This window comes from Natator depressus, chromosome 5, assembly GCF_965152275.1.
Source record: "Natator depressus isolate rNatDep1 chromosome 5, rNatDep2.hap1, whole genome shotgun sequence".
NCBI classification, from domain to species: Eukaryota; Metazoa; Chordata; order Testudines; family Cheloniidae; genus Natator; species Natator depressus.
Genome location: NC_134238.1, coordinates 37146722 through 37159226, shown reverse-complemented (window position 1 = coordinate 37159226; position 12505 = coordinate 37146722). Strand labels below are relative to the sequence as shown.

Here is a 12505-nt window from a genome sequence, read left to right as displayed (position 1 = left end):
GGGAGCGGGTGTCTGAGTGGGGGTGGAGGGACACATGGACATGGGGTTGTAGCCCAGTGGACTAGTATGCCTTTATTATATTCACTTCGACTGTAGCCCAGTGGCCAACTTGCCTTCATTATATTTACTGCTTTGCATTATATTCACCAGTAATGCAATAAACCTACAGGCCTGTATCCTGTAAGACATTAGCTTCAGCAAGTTAGCATAGTTGAGAGCTATGAACTTTGAACAGATAAACGGCCCAGTGGAAAACCCCAAGTATTTGGGGAACTGAAAATAGAGTTTTAGGGGGAGTTCTGACCACAGGTAAATAATTCAACCACAGAAGTGTCCTGGCAATGAACTGATGTACATACCAGGTACGTGAGATACATTTAAGGCTAGCCTGCTTGCTTGCTTATATATAGAAACTTATAAGAAATATACCCTAATGTAAACCTATTATGTTACAGCCAAAATATACCCTAATATAAACCTTATATATATCTTTTCTTATAAGTTTCTTATTTTCTTATAGATTTGATTATTTTATTATAATAGGATTATATTAGGGTATATTTTAGCTGTAACATAAGGGACCTGCTGGCCAAATCCTGTATAGTGAGCAATGGCAAAGTTAGCATATATATGTCTGGGACCTTTCACCTAGATAAATGGAGCTAAAGCATAAGGTCCATGTATGACTGCGACCTTTAACATAGAGGATGTGTTAAAGCAGGTTGGCATAGGGGCTTTCCTAAGTTCATACCCTTTTAAACTTAACAGATACATCACAACATAGAACTTGGAAAGAACCGAAATAACAAGTTAGGACAGATATAACAAATGTGATATCTAACCACAAAAGGGCCATGGTAATGAACTGACGTATATAATAAGTTGAGATCGTTGAGATACTAACCCTGTAGGAAAAAGACACTCCAACATTAGTAAGGTGAGGAAATACAAATAAGGAGAAAGGAAAAATCCCCTACTGAATATGCATCAAACATAACGGTGTCAGCATAACAAATTATAAAAGTGGCATCCCACCTTAGGGGCAGTAGGAGAGAGAGATGTAGTCCTTGGGAGGTGCCAGAATGACGGCCACTGGTGATGATGGGGAAGGTGATGGTGATGAGGAAGATGATGGCTAGCATTTCAGGTTGTTCTACAAGGGATGGTGTGAATATATAGATGTACATTCTGTAGTATTTCTATCCATCTTACTAAGTTGGGTTGTTTGTGCTAAATGTATTAATAAACTATATTTGTAAATATAAAAGGTTCCTATATTGTGAGTGTTGCAACTGCGCACATCAGGATTCCCAACTATATAATAATTTAAATAATAGTAGACCTGATCTTGGGCCAAGAACCTGGCAACCCTCAAAGTGATAACTGGGGATTCTTAAGTAATCAGTATAATTAATACATAATCTAAGATCAGGGTGCAGGGACACATGGGGACAAGGGCAGATGTGCCTGATTGAATGGAAGAGGCTGCGATCAGCCAGGGTCTGCATGCGGGAAGCTCCCAAACAGTCCCCTCGCGCTCCCCAAAAGACACCCTGTTCCATACTTTCCCCACCCATACCCAACAACCCTCCCAGTTCACACCCAGGCTTCTTCCCAGCAATTACTTCCCTCCCCATCAGCTCCTCTGTAACCCTTAACTCCCCCAAGCCTTTGCACTGTTTCTGAAGGGTGTGCAAATACATTTCTGTATTGTAGTTTAAATGAATCATTACTCAGAGTTCTGTATTAATATGCCTAGTAAGGAATCCATTTTTCAAAAAACATTTCCTGAATCTTTTTTATTGTCTGTGTTGTTACCGACATACTTGCTGACAGGTATTTTGAAATAAATCAACAAAAATAATTGAAACCAGTGTGATTATATTGTGTTATTTTGAGAAATAAAATATGCAGAATTTGAAAATATTGTGCGCAGAACTTTTAATTTTTTGTTGCAGAATTTTTTTTGCTGCAGAATTCCCCCAGGAGTAGTTCTGTATTCTATTCAGGATACAAGAATAATTGTCAGGGGAAGAGTCCTCTTCTAAATGCTATCATTTCCCTTCTCATTGAATTTCTCACTTCATGTATTTTCATATTCCTTTTCAAAGTATAACAATATTCAGTACTGTATATGCTGGCTCCAGTGTGGATAAAAGCTATCTTTAGTAGGCCAATATGTGAATTAGCAGAGAATGAAACACTGGCAAGGATAATACCACTTTTTGCATAATTGTTCCCAAATCTGGGAAAACCTGTTTTTATTAATGTCCCCCAATAAACCATAAATGGGATATGTCAGCTTCTTTCTATAACACTGTAAGGAGGTTGTTGCTCATGTCAATGAACAGGTATTGCTGAGTTTCCAGTTTACAAAATTTTCCAAGTATATTTCATGTGAAAGTTGTTTCCCAATCCCCAATATTTCAAACTGTTTGCCCAGAGGGATAGTCTGCATTTCTTGAAGATGCTTACATTTAGTTCCTTAACACCCCACTACCACCTTTGAAATCCTGTCCCACAGCTGTCAGTCTTTTGGTTGAACAGGACTAGATGGAACTCTATGTGGAATCTGTCAGTGCTCCTAATTAATATTACATTAACCCATCCATATAGGCTGAGTGTGCTGTCTTTGCAACATTCCCTTCTGGTCCAGAAACAAGAATGGACTTGAAATGGAACACTGGTCTTTTATATGACTATATTGAAACAGTCACTGTGGGCCTGATTTTCTGAAAATTACACCCTTTATCAGTGGGTTTCTTATGAATAGGACAGTGTATTCAAGTGAAAATCATTTGGTACCATCTTAGGCAAAGGTTTAATTTACTTATGTTTCCTCCTACAGAAAAAGGATAATATGATATTACACCGAACTATCTAATGTCTCAATATTATACTGGAGTAAATTGTTTTATGCAACTTTTGTAAGTACAAATGACTAATATATTATTCAAGAATAGTCTGAACTATTACTTTGGTTTGAAATAAAACAACAACAACAAAACTAGCAGGAGGTAATTGTATAAAAGAAAAGATCATGGTTATTTGCTGGAAATGTATCTGACCTGGCTTCAGTTGTTTACAGTATAAGTAGTCTTACCACTTCTGCTTTACGACTCTGAGAAGGGTCATTTTGGTTTCTTAAAATAAAGTCTATCAAACTGTTTATGGGAGATTCAGTGATGATGAATAATATTCATATTTATTTTGCTAAGATGATGGCAATGTCGTTATTTGGGAATTTGTGACTCTCGACTAGGTATGAATCCAAAGAGCCAGTACAATGTCAGTCTCATGTTAATTGGTAACTGCTTGAAAAACATGATGCCTTACACACAGCGTGAGGTCTGCTTTCAATAACAAATAGGGAAGCTAGGGCATGAGAGGCAAATTGACTTACTAGACGGACCCAAAAAATTAATCTCCATTTGAAAATGTTAAAGTCTATACCAAACAATTTAACTAGACTAAATGTAATCTCTTGCTCTCCTTCACAGTGGCATTACTGCTAATGATTGCTCCTCCTTTTTCCCACTTAGGACCAGAGACACCTATGGAATGGGAGTTGGGGGGAGGGTGTCACAAAGAGAAAATGAAGAGCTGTAGCTAAATCCCTCAGAGTGCAGAAGGTCTGATCTTATATGGAATTACCACTCACATCAAAAAGGAGAGATGGACCTGGGACTGGATCAATGTTGACCAGACCAGGGAGCCACGGTGTTGGATAGGACTAGTTTTTTCCAAGCAGCACCACAGATTTGTCGTATCAGAGTGTACTTTTTTTAAGGAGGGGGAGAAGGATATTTGGTTTCTTTTTGAGGGAGACATTAAACTCCCCCCCCCCATCCGCCACCTCCTTCCACCAATCCCTCTGACTCAGTTGTACAGGGTATGGGGATGTAAAAGATACACTAAGAGTGTACAGGAAGCTGCAGGTCAGTAAACCAAGTGCCTACAGATAATTATCCTCAGCACAAATGAGCAGCCCCTGAGAGTAAGATCAGCCACAAATCAGCTCCTCTGAAAAGACTGATATGGGAATGGAAGACCATAACTTCTCCAGCCTCAAGTTGTGACAAACTACACAAAATTCCTATTTATTTTTAATATTAGACTTCTAAATTGTAGACTTCTGTACCACAACTATGCCTCCACAATGATGTGAGGAACTTGAAAGAATCCACTGGACCTCAACCAATTTGAAAAGGCAAGAGGATACAGCAATGTGGGGAAGAGTGCAAGAGCCAACCAGCTTTTTCTTCTCTTGGGTTGAACTCAAACTATTCACTATGAGTACTTAATATTAGTGGATCAAACCGTAGTAGTTAGTTTGACTGGTCATGTGAATTATCTGGTGTTGTTTTTGTACTCTGGATAAATGGGCATAACTATTATAATCAGGAGGGGAGCTTGGTGAAGCCAATGAGACTTGAACATCTCAGGGAAATAATGCAGATAAGTCGTATTAAGGAATTTTAGAAAAAGTAGTATTTTTTTCTAGTTAGGCCACAAAATAAGGTAATTTATATGCGCTTGAAGCATGCAAACCTATGATTTGCTTTCTGCAAGAATTCACACAAATAAAGTTCACTGACTTGAATGTTTGCCCAAAGTGAACAAGGAAGGGATTTAAGCATGGCTGAAGCAAATTCATTTTTAAATGAATGAATACTTGTTGAAGATTTTCCCCCCAGCTCTTGTATTTACTTTTTGTATATGGCTTAGCCAATATATATTTTTAATTACTGTATTTCTGCTGTAGATAGTGGAACATAATTCTAACTATATTAGGCAGGTTTTTTTTTATCTTTGTATTTTTGAGGGAGAATTGAATGCATCTGAACACTTACATTATAGGTGAATTTTTGTTCAGATCCATTCCAAATGAGGGAATTGTCATATCCCTACTTCTCATCAATACATGGTTAGCAGTTTTCATACTTCTGTTGATGAATGAAAACAAATATTTAAGCAGTTGGTTTCCTTTTCCACATTGTTTGAAAGGGCTTCATGACCATAACAAATTGAGTATGTATGTGAGTTGAAGATGTCTGCATTCTAGTGAGGATGTCTATCTGATTATAATTCTTGTAGTTAACTGTACATTTTTTGTTTGTGCTTTCAGTGTATCCATACTGGCAAAATGGTACTAATTAGTCCAGTTATTCCAGTTTTCTTTGTGAATCAAGTAAAATACTCCTAGTTTCATTTGCACAAATAGCTGGTAAGGTGGGTTTCTGCGTAGTTTCTTACCTTAAAAAATTTGATTTCTCTCTTTTCCGAGAGCACCTGGGGGTTATCGTGGATCACAAACTAAATATGAGTCGTCAATGTAATACTGTTGTGAAAAAAAAACAACAAAAAACGAACATCATTTTGTAAGCAAAACACGAGAAATAATTCTTCCTCTCAACTCATCATTGATAAGGCCTCAACTGGAGTACTGTGTTCAGTTTTGGAAACCACACTTCAGGAAAGATGTGAACAAAGTAGAGACAGTCCAGAGGAGAGCAACAAAAATGAGTAAAGTTCTAGAAAACAAGAAAACCTACAAGGAAAGATTGAAAAAAATTGATTTGTCTAGTCTGGAGAAGAGATGACTGAGGGGGGTCATACAAGTCTTCAAGTATCTAAAAGGTTGTTATAAAGAGGAAGGTGAGAAATTGTTGTTCTTATCCACAGAGGACAGGCCAAGAAGTAATGGGCTTCGATTGCAGCAAGGCAGATTTAGGTAAGACATTAGGAAAAAATTCCTAACTGTAATGCTAGTTAAGCATTAGAACAAATTAATGAGGGAAGTTGTGGAACCTCCATCATTGGAGGTTTTTAGGAACATGTTACACAAACACCTGTCAGAGATGGTCTAGATAATACTTAGTCCTGCCTCTGTGCAGGAGACTGGACTAGGTGACCTGTTGAGGTCCCTTCCAGGCCTACATTTTTATGATTCTATTATTCTATCTTCCTGGTTTTTGATGAGTTTTATCCTTTATTTTGCATATTCCAGACAGTTCTATATCAATTTGGTGTAGTTTTATTCTCAATTACTTGTACGATTTTTATTATAGATTACTATTATAATGTTATTGATTTCCCCCTAACAGCCTCACATTACATAGGAGAAAAACGCTACTGCCAGAGTGCTGGAGGCGAGGCCAAAACAGATGGGAGGCAGGGACTTCCTCTGGCCACTGTAAGCACAAATGCAGCTGCAGGAGGCGGGAAGGAAGGGAGGGAAAGAGAGCACCCCTTTACAGATTTTAGGGCCTTTGTTGACATCTGCAAGGGTTAATGTTTTTTTTTTAACTGGACAACTGCTGGAAAGCAGCAGAAAATGGACCCTGGACTTCAGAAAAGCAGACTTTGACTCCCTCAGGGAACTGATGGGCAAGATCTCCTGGGAGAATAACATGAGGGGGAAAGGAGTGCAGGAGAGCTGGCTGTATTTTAAAGAATCCTTATTGAGGTTACAGGGACAAACCATCCCGATGTGTAGAAAGAATAGTAAATATGGCAGGCGACCAGCTGGGCTCAACAGTGAAATCCTTGCTGATCTTAAATACAAAAAAGAAGCTTACAAGAAGTGGAAGATTGGACACAGTATTCTTGCCAGCAAGTTAAAGAAGTATGGGCTGGATGAATGGACTATAAGGTGGATAGAAAGCTGGCTAGATTGTCGGGCTCAACAGGTAGTGATCAATGGCTCCGTGTCTAGTTGGCAGCCGGTATCAAGTGGAGTGCCCCAAGGGTCGGTCCTGGGGCTGGTTTTGTTCAATATCTTCATAAATGATCTGGAGGATGGGGTGGATTGCACCCTCAGCAAGTTTGCAGATGACACTAAACTGGGAGGAGAGGTAGATACACTGGAGGGTCAGGATAGGATACAGAGGGACCTAGACAAATTGGAGGTTCAACAAGGACAAGTGCAGAGTCCTGCACTTAGGACGGAAGAATCCCATGCACCGCTACAGACTAGGGACTGAATGGCTCGGCAGCAGTTCTGCAGAAAAGGACCTAGGGGTTACAGTGGACGAGAAGCTGGATATGAGTCAACAGTGTGCCCTTGTTGCCAAGAAGGCCAATGGCATTTTGGGATATATAAGTAGGGGCATTGCCAACAGATCGAGGGACGTGATCGTTGAGAGGACAAGGAGTAATAGTCTCAAGTTGCAGTGGGGGAGATTTAGATGGATATTAGGAAAAACTTTTTCACTAGGAGGGTGGTGAAACACTGGAATGGGTTACCTCGGGAGGTGGTGGAATCTCCTTCCTTAGAAGTTTTTAAGGTCAGGCTTGACAAAGCCCTGGCTGGGATGATTTAATTGGGGTTGGACTAGATGACCTCCTCAGGTCCCTTCCAACCCTGATATTCTATGATTCTATGATTTAGGTATCAGGGGGTCCCTGCTCCTTTCATAAAGGGAAGGGAACTCTCATTGTGGGATGAGCAGCAATAGCAAAGCAGAGTAGCTGGGGCTCTTAGATGGGGGAATGGGGGAATGATTTGGGGAAATGTAAGAGACATACATATTTAAGAGACAAAAATTTAAGAGACAAACAACAAAAACAAAGAGAAAGAAAGCATCTGACAAAATTTGTACTCTTAATATGTTGCTTGTATGTTGTCAGTCAAAGGAGTAGGGAATTGGAGAGACTAAAGGCAATATTGCTGAATAATGAAATGAATCGTGCCTCTATATAGTTTCACAGTATTTGTTTATATTATATTTTAATGTATTTTGCAATAAGCCCCAACAGGGGGTATAGGGCACATGCTTTTTACATATTATGAAGTCCCATTACGTAAGAGAGTATGGTTTTACCAAGCCATTAAAAAGTTAATTTGAATTATTTACCTTCATTAAATGTGCTTATTCATTTTGTTTCTCATTATGACTTGCTACTGATAAGTAATAAAATTATGTACTGTTCTCAATCTTTAAAAAAAAAATTCAAATTCTGATGGTTGCATTTTATTGAAAACACCTTCCCCCCCTCCCCCCCCCACATAGTGTAGCAGGACAGAAGGTTGCCAGAGCTCTTTTAAATTCTGCGATGTACTGTATCTTGTGCCATAAGTCTTTGAAATACAGTAATTAAAACAGGTACATGAATATTTTGCTGTCTGTATGCAAATAGTAAGGCCATTCTTATTATTGAATTTAAATACTATTTCATTGCCAATACACTATTGGACTCAGATAGTTTATTATTTTATTCTTGTTCCAAAATGGCATCAACAGTGCTAGGGCTAATTTGGGGTATTGTTGAATGGAGCTGTGACAGCAGGAGAAACAATCTTAAGGAAATAGAAGACATAAAAATGTGCAGTACAATGTCTTATCACAGCACTCCCTAGTCAGACCACTCCCTAATCAAATAAGCAGTTTTATGGCATGTGTTGATGCCTTTGAAGGTGTAGCTGGCTTTCATAGTATAGGATTTCCTGTCCAAAAGGGCAAGTGGTTATTTGAAGTTTAAGAGTCATAGGGCAGCATAAACCATGTTTTTTTAAAAAAAGAAAGAAGAAATGCACTATGGTCTAGGCACATGAAAACGTAAATGAAAAATAAGTCTGTCATCTTTTAGACATCAAATAAAAATACAGTACAATATTTTGTCCTAGGTATATGTTTTCTTTATTTAACATTTACATGTTTAATTATTTTTAAATTTTGTTTTATTGTAGTTACTAAGAGAAATAGGGTCTTTTAAAGAAAGGTTTTGTTTTTCTTTTTGTTTTGTCCCCCTGCCTCTCCCCCACAAACACCCCTCTCCTACTTTCTCTCTGTCTGTCTGCTGAAAAAAGCACAGGAGGATATACTGTGCCAGAGAACCCACCTAAAGGGCCCCCTTGACGCTAGCACATCCTCTGTCAGGCAGCATTCACTGCAGCCCGGAGCAGATTCTGCTGCAGAGTAATAGTGCCACAGAGTCTGCAAGTGTCCTGAGCTGCTACTGAACAGGAGAGCAAAGACATAGTATGAAAGGATCCAAGGATTTCAGAGGGTATGTTGGCAATTCTTGTCAAGAGAAAGAAATTAAGAGCATGCTGCCTGCACTATTTTAATATATACATGGTCTGTATGGCTTGATCTTAAGAACCTTCCCAAGGATGTTGTCAGAGCCTCAGGAGTAATAACTACTGTTTGCTGAATTGGGAGAGAAGGAGAGCAGAGAAGGAATTCTTAGATAATGTAGGACTTAAAGCTTTCCTTTTCTGCAGCAAAATCTGAATGCATGCACATGTTTTTTACATAAAGTATAACATCAAATTAGAACTAGGTTATGCAGTGAAAGAATCAATAGCGTAGTCATGTTACTTAAAAGACAGACAGCCTTATGGGGTTAGACGTCAAAATGAATTTGATCATGACAGAACCATTATATTCATGTTAGTATCTAATTGTAGTCCGGTCCTATGGAGCAGAAAAAGCACACTTCCTTCCGTCTTTCTTAGATGAAGAAATAAACCCTGAGAATCAAAATTCAGAGAAGTTTGCTTTGGATGTACATGGGTTTTTAACCACCAGTCTTTGTACAGGGCTTACAAGAAAGGAAAACTCCATTAAAGTGATCACTGATGAATATGTGTCTAAGAAAGAAGAAAAAGCAATATTCATTTCTAAAGGACCCTATGGCAAAGGAATCCGCAATTATTCATTTTCCCCTAAACACTGATTTAGCATGGATGACCAGAAACTATCGTTTGACTAACCTTTTCCAACTGTTCAAAATGTTTCATATGAAGATGCTTTAATTTACACCAAAACCATTTGGATTGTATCAAGGGGAACCTTTGCCTTCACTTAGGATACGCAGTTACCATATACCATATACTTTCATGTTTTTTAACTAACCAGTTTGACATAAATGGATGGAAATGTACCTAGAAAACCCTATGAAAAGTCTTTCCTCAGATCTTGGATATTTTTATTTTTGTGGAATACAATAATTTTTGCAATAACGTTTGGTGTTAACTACTCATGCAGTTGTTTTGGAATGCATCTATGAATACCATCACAGAAAAAGCTATCTGACAAGGAAAATACTAATGCAGGAAGATCTGTGAACATGATGCATGTGAATAATTTCCCCTTTAGGAGGCATTCATGGATATGGTGAGTAATCGATACACACTACAGATTGTTAAACTCAGAATGCTTGTTTGCAAAATACTATGGCAAGTGCCAGATGCTGACTTTTCCATTGTTAATGGCAAGTGAGGATTGACCTGTTGTAAAATGAAAATCTTACAGAGATGGTAGTGGTGATGTAATACAAGTTTAGCACCCCTGTGCCATCACAAAACAGAAGAGTCAAGCTGGACAAGGGAGAAGATAATATAGCTGTGAAAATACAATCAATAAGAATCTTTTGAGAAATAGAAATATTTCTATCTATGGGATCAATGAAAGACTCTGCCATTTGATTCATAACATTATTTCAGAGAAACGCTACAAACTTGTTTTCCCCATATAATATTGACTTGTCTGGCCTCTAATTTTTTCTTTTTAGAGTTCAGTTGACCAAAAAACAAGGATAAATTATTCCCCTATGTTAATTCAGTTTGGTTTTTTAAATATGTTTGTGTGCTAACATTTTAAATCTGGCTGTTTGGAAAACAGTCCCACTGAACTAAAATCACTTCAACATCATTAAAACATCTGTTTCCTCTTAAACCCAGACACATCTGTAGTTCTTGCTCAGGGAGTAACCTTTGTCTACAACTTACTTTATAATGTATTAAGGTCAACTTTATAATTATTTTCCAGTTGATTGGCGTCATGTCATGCTATTAATGTTGGAATTTATGATTGAATGCTTTAAGTAACTACTGACTTCTGGGCAAAGCCCAGTTTTATATAAGATCTTGTCTTTATTACATTTTTGGGTTTATTTCAGTTCTTTTAAAGGTACTAAAAGCAAGCATACTATGAAAGTTCGGTCTGCACAGTTTATATTTAGTCAAAAGATTTGCCTTTAGTATAAATGTTTGTTTGGATACCTAACTCATTAGGATTTTCCCTGGCCAATACCTTTACAGCAATGCAAAATATTATTTTCTTCAGTGTATTTCAAACTTGTACTTAACAATATAGTATAAATGTAGCAACAATATAGCACAACCACAAACCTCTGATGGGTGTCATTTGTCACAGGTTTCTGGCTATACAGCTCAGAACCAATCAGAACCATGGTGCACTTGTGACAGCCTCTCAGACCAGGGGATGCTGTGAATTTATGACTCTACTAAATTTGTATTAATACTAAATCTTAATGCAGAGTTAATACAGATTCATTCCTTTAACACATTTTACTCCTCTATCACAGTCCTCTGTCACTTTCCCATAACACCAATCTTAGGCTAAGTGAAATCAAGTGAAATCATTGTAATATCCTCCTATAGCCCACTTTAAATAGCATCACCTGGGAAAACAAATAATAAAGATAAGGTTTTAGTTAAGCTCATCCCCCTGCTTTTGTAGCTTATTTTGCAATGTGCAGTGTGGTCCACACCTAACAGAAAAGCCCTGATATTTCTGTTGTCTTCTAAGAATTTGGCCTACTTTTCTTTTTAATAACTTGGAGAAATTGTTCTGAAATATTTTTAGCCTTCAAGTTTATTCTGTGTCTCAGTACTTTACAACCAACATTTTGAATTCTTTTTGAGGGGGGTTGATCACATCAATTGTTTGTTTGTTTTTTCTGCTCTCATAGGCAGTTGCCTACCTTCCCTGTTCACCCCCTCCTAGTCTCCTTGGTATCTGTACCAAAATGGGAATACATTCTGTAACAGGAAGTACTATACCAGCAATGTGGGATATTTTTACATGTGGTGCTGCACAAATGTATGTAGGCTTTCACATGATTTACATTTAATATATGATCTGAATGCAAATTATACCATGCAAGCATTTATGGCTTACTAGATCCCAGACCTTACTTTGAAATTAAAATGTTTCAGCTCAGTGTTGTTCAACTGCCCATTTTAGGAACCAGGCAAATTTGCTTATTCATGCTACGTTAGATCTGTAAAGAACATTTCTGAATGGTAGACTTTGGAGTTACTAGTCATTTTTGTAATTCTGTAGAAGCACTTTCACAAAACCTGTGCGTTGGCTGACAGACATAGCAAAGCTTCCCATAGTAGATTTGAGTAGATATAGAAAGAGTGGTCTGTATATATTTCTGTCTTCTGGCAAGATGATAGTGAAGCTAGATGAAGATACTTTTTTTTTCATATGACCCAATTAGTATTGTGCTGGGTTAACAGCTATATCAGTTGATTCTTCTCGCTATATTTTCCATAACATTGAACAACATATTGAAGGTATTTTGTAAAAAGCAGCATATAGTACATATTTAATTTTGAAATACTATGTTTTAAATATTGAAATCCATATTCAGATTCAGTGCCGATAAACATATATACCTTAGTGACATTATTTTTTTAGTCTTAAGTATATTCTCTGCCTTCATAGGCATTTCATTTCTCTTT

General features: G+C 37.7%; 1 protein-coding gene and 1 long non-coding RNA gene across 5 annotated transcripts in view; one reads left to right on the top strand and one right to left on the bottom strand.

Moving 5' to 3' along the window:
* PDE4D (phosphodiesterase 4D) overlaps positions 1–12505 on the top strand; it is a 1096073-nt gene that overhangs the window by 624334 nt on the left and 459234 nt on the right. The window contains exon 1 of one of the 4 annotated variants that reach the window (XM_074952580.1): positions 9876–10124. The exons of the other annotated variants lie outside the window; for them this stretch is intronic. Within the exon in view, the coding sequence (XP_074808681.1) occupies positions 10078–10124 (47 nt within the window). The 5' untranslated portion in view covers positions 9876–10077. Of the gene's footprint in view, positions 1–9875; positions 10125–12505 lie in introns of those variants that run through there. 4 annotated transcript variants of the gene reach the window in all.
* Positions 1–12505, bottom strand: part of LOC141987340 (uncharacterized) — a 130388-nt gene that overhangs the window by 18143 nt on the left and 99740 nt on the right. The gene's annotated exons all lie outside the window — the stretch shown is intronic.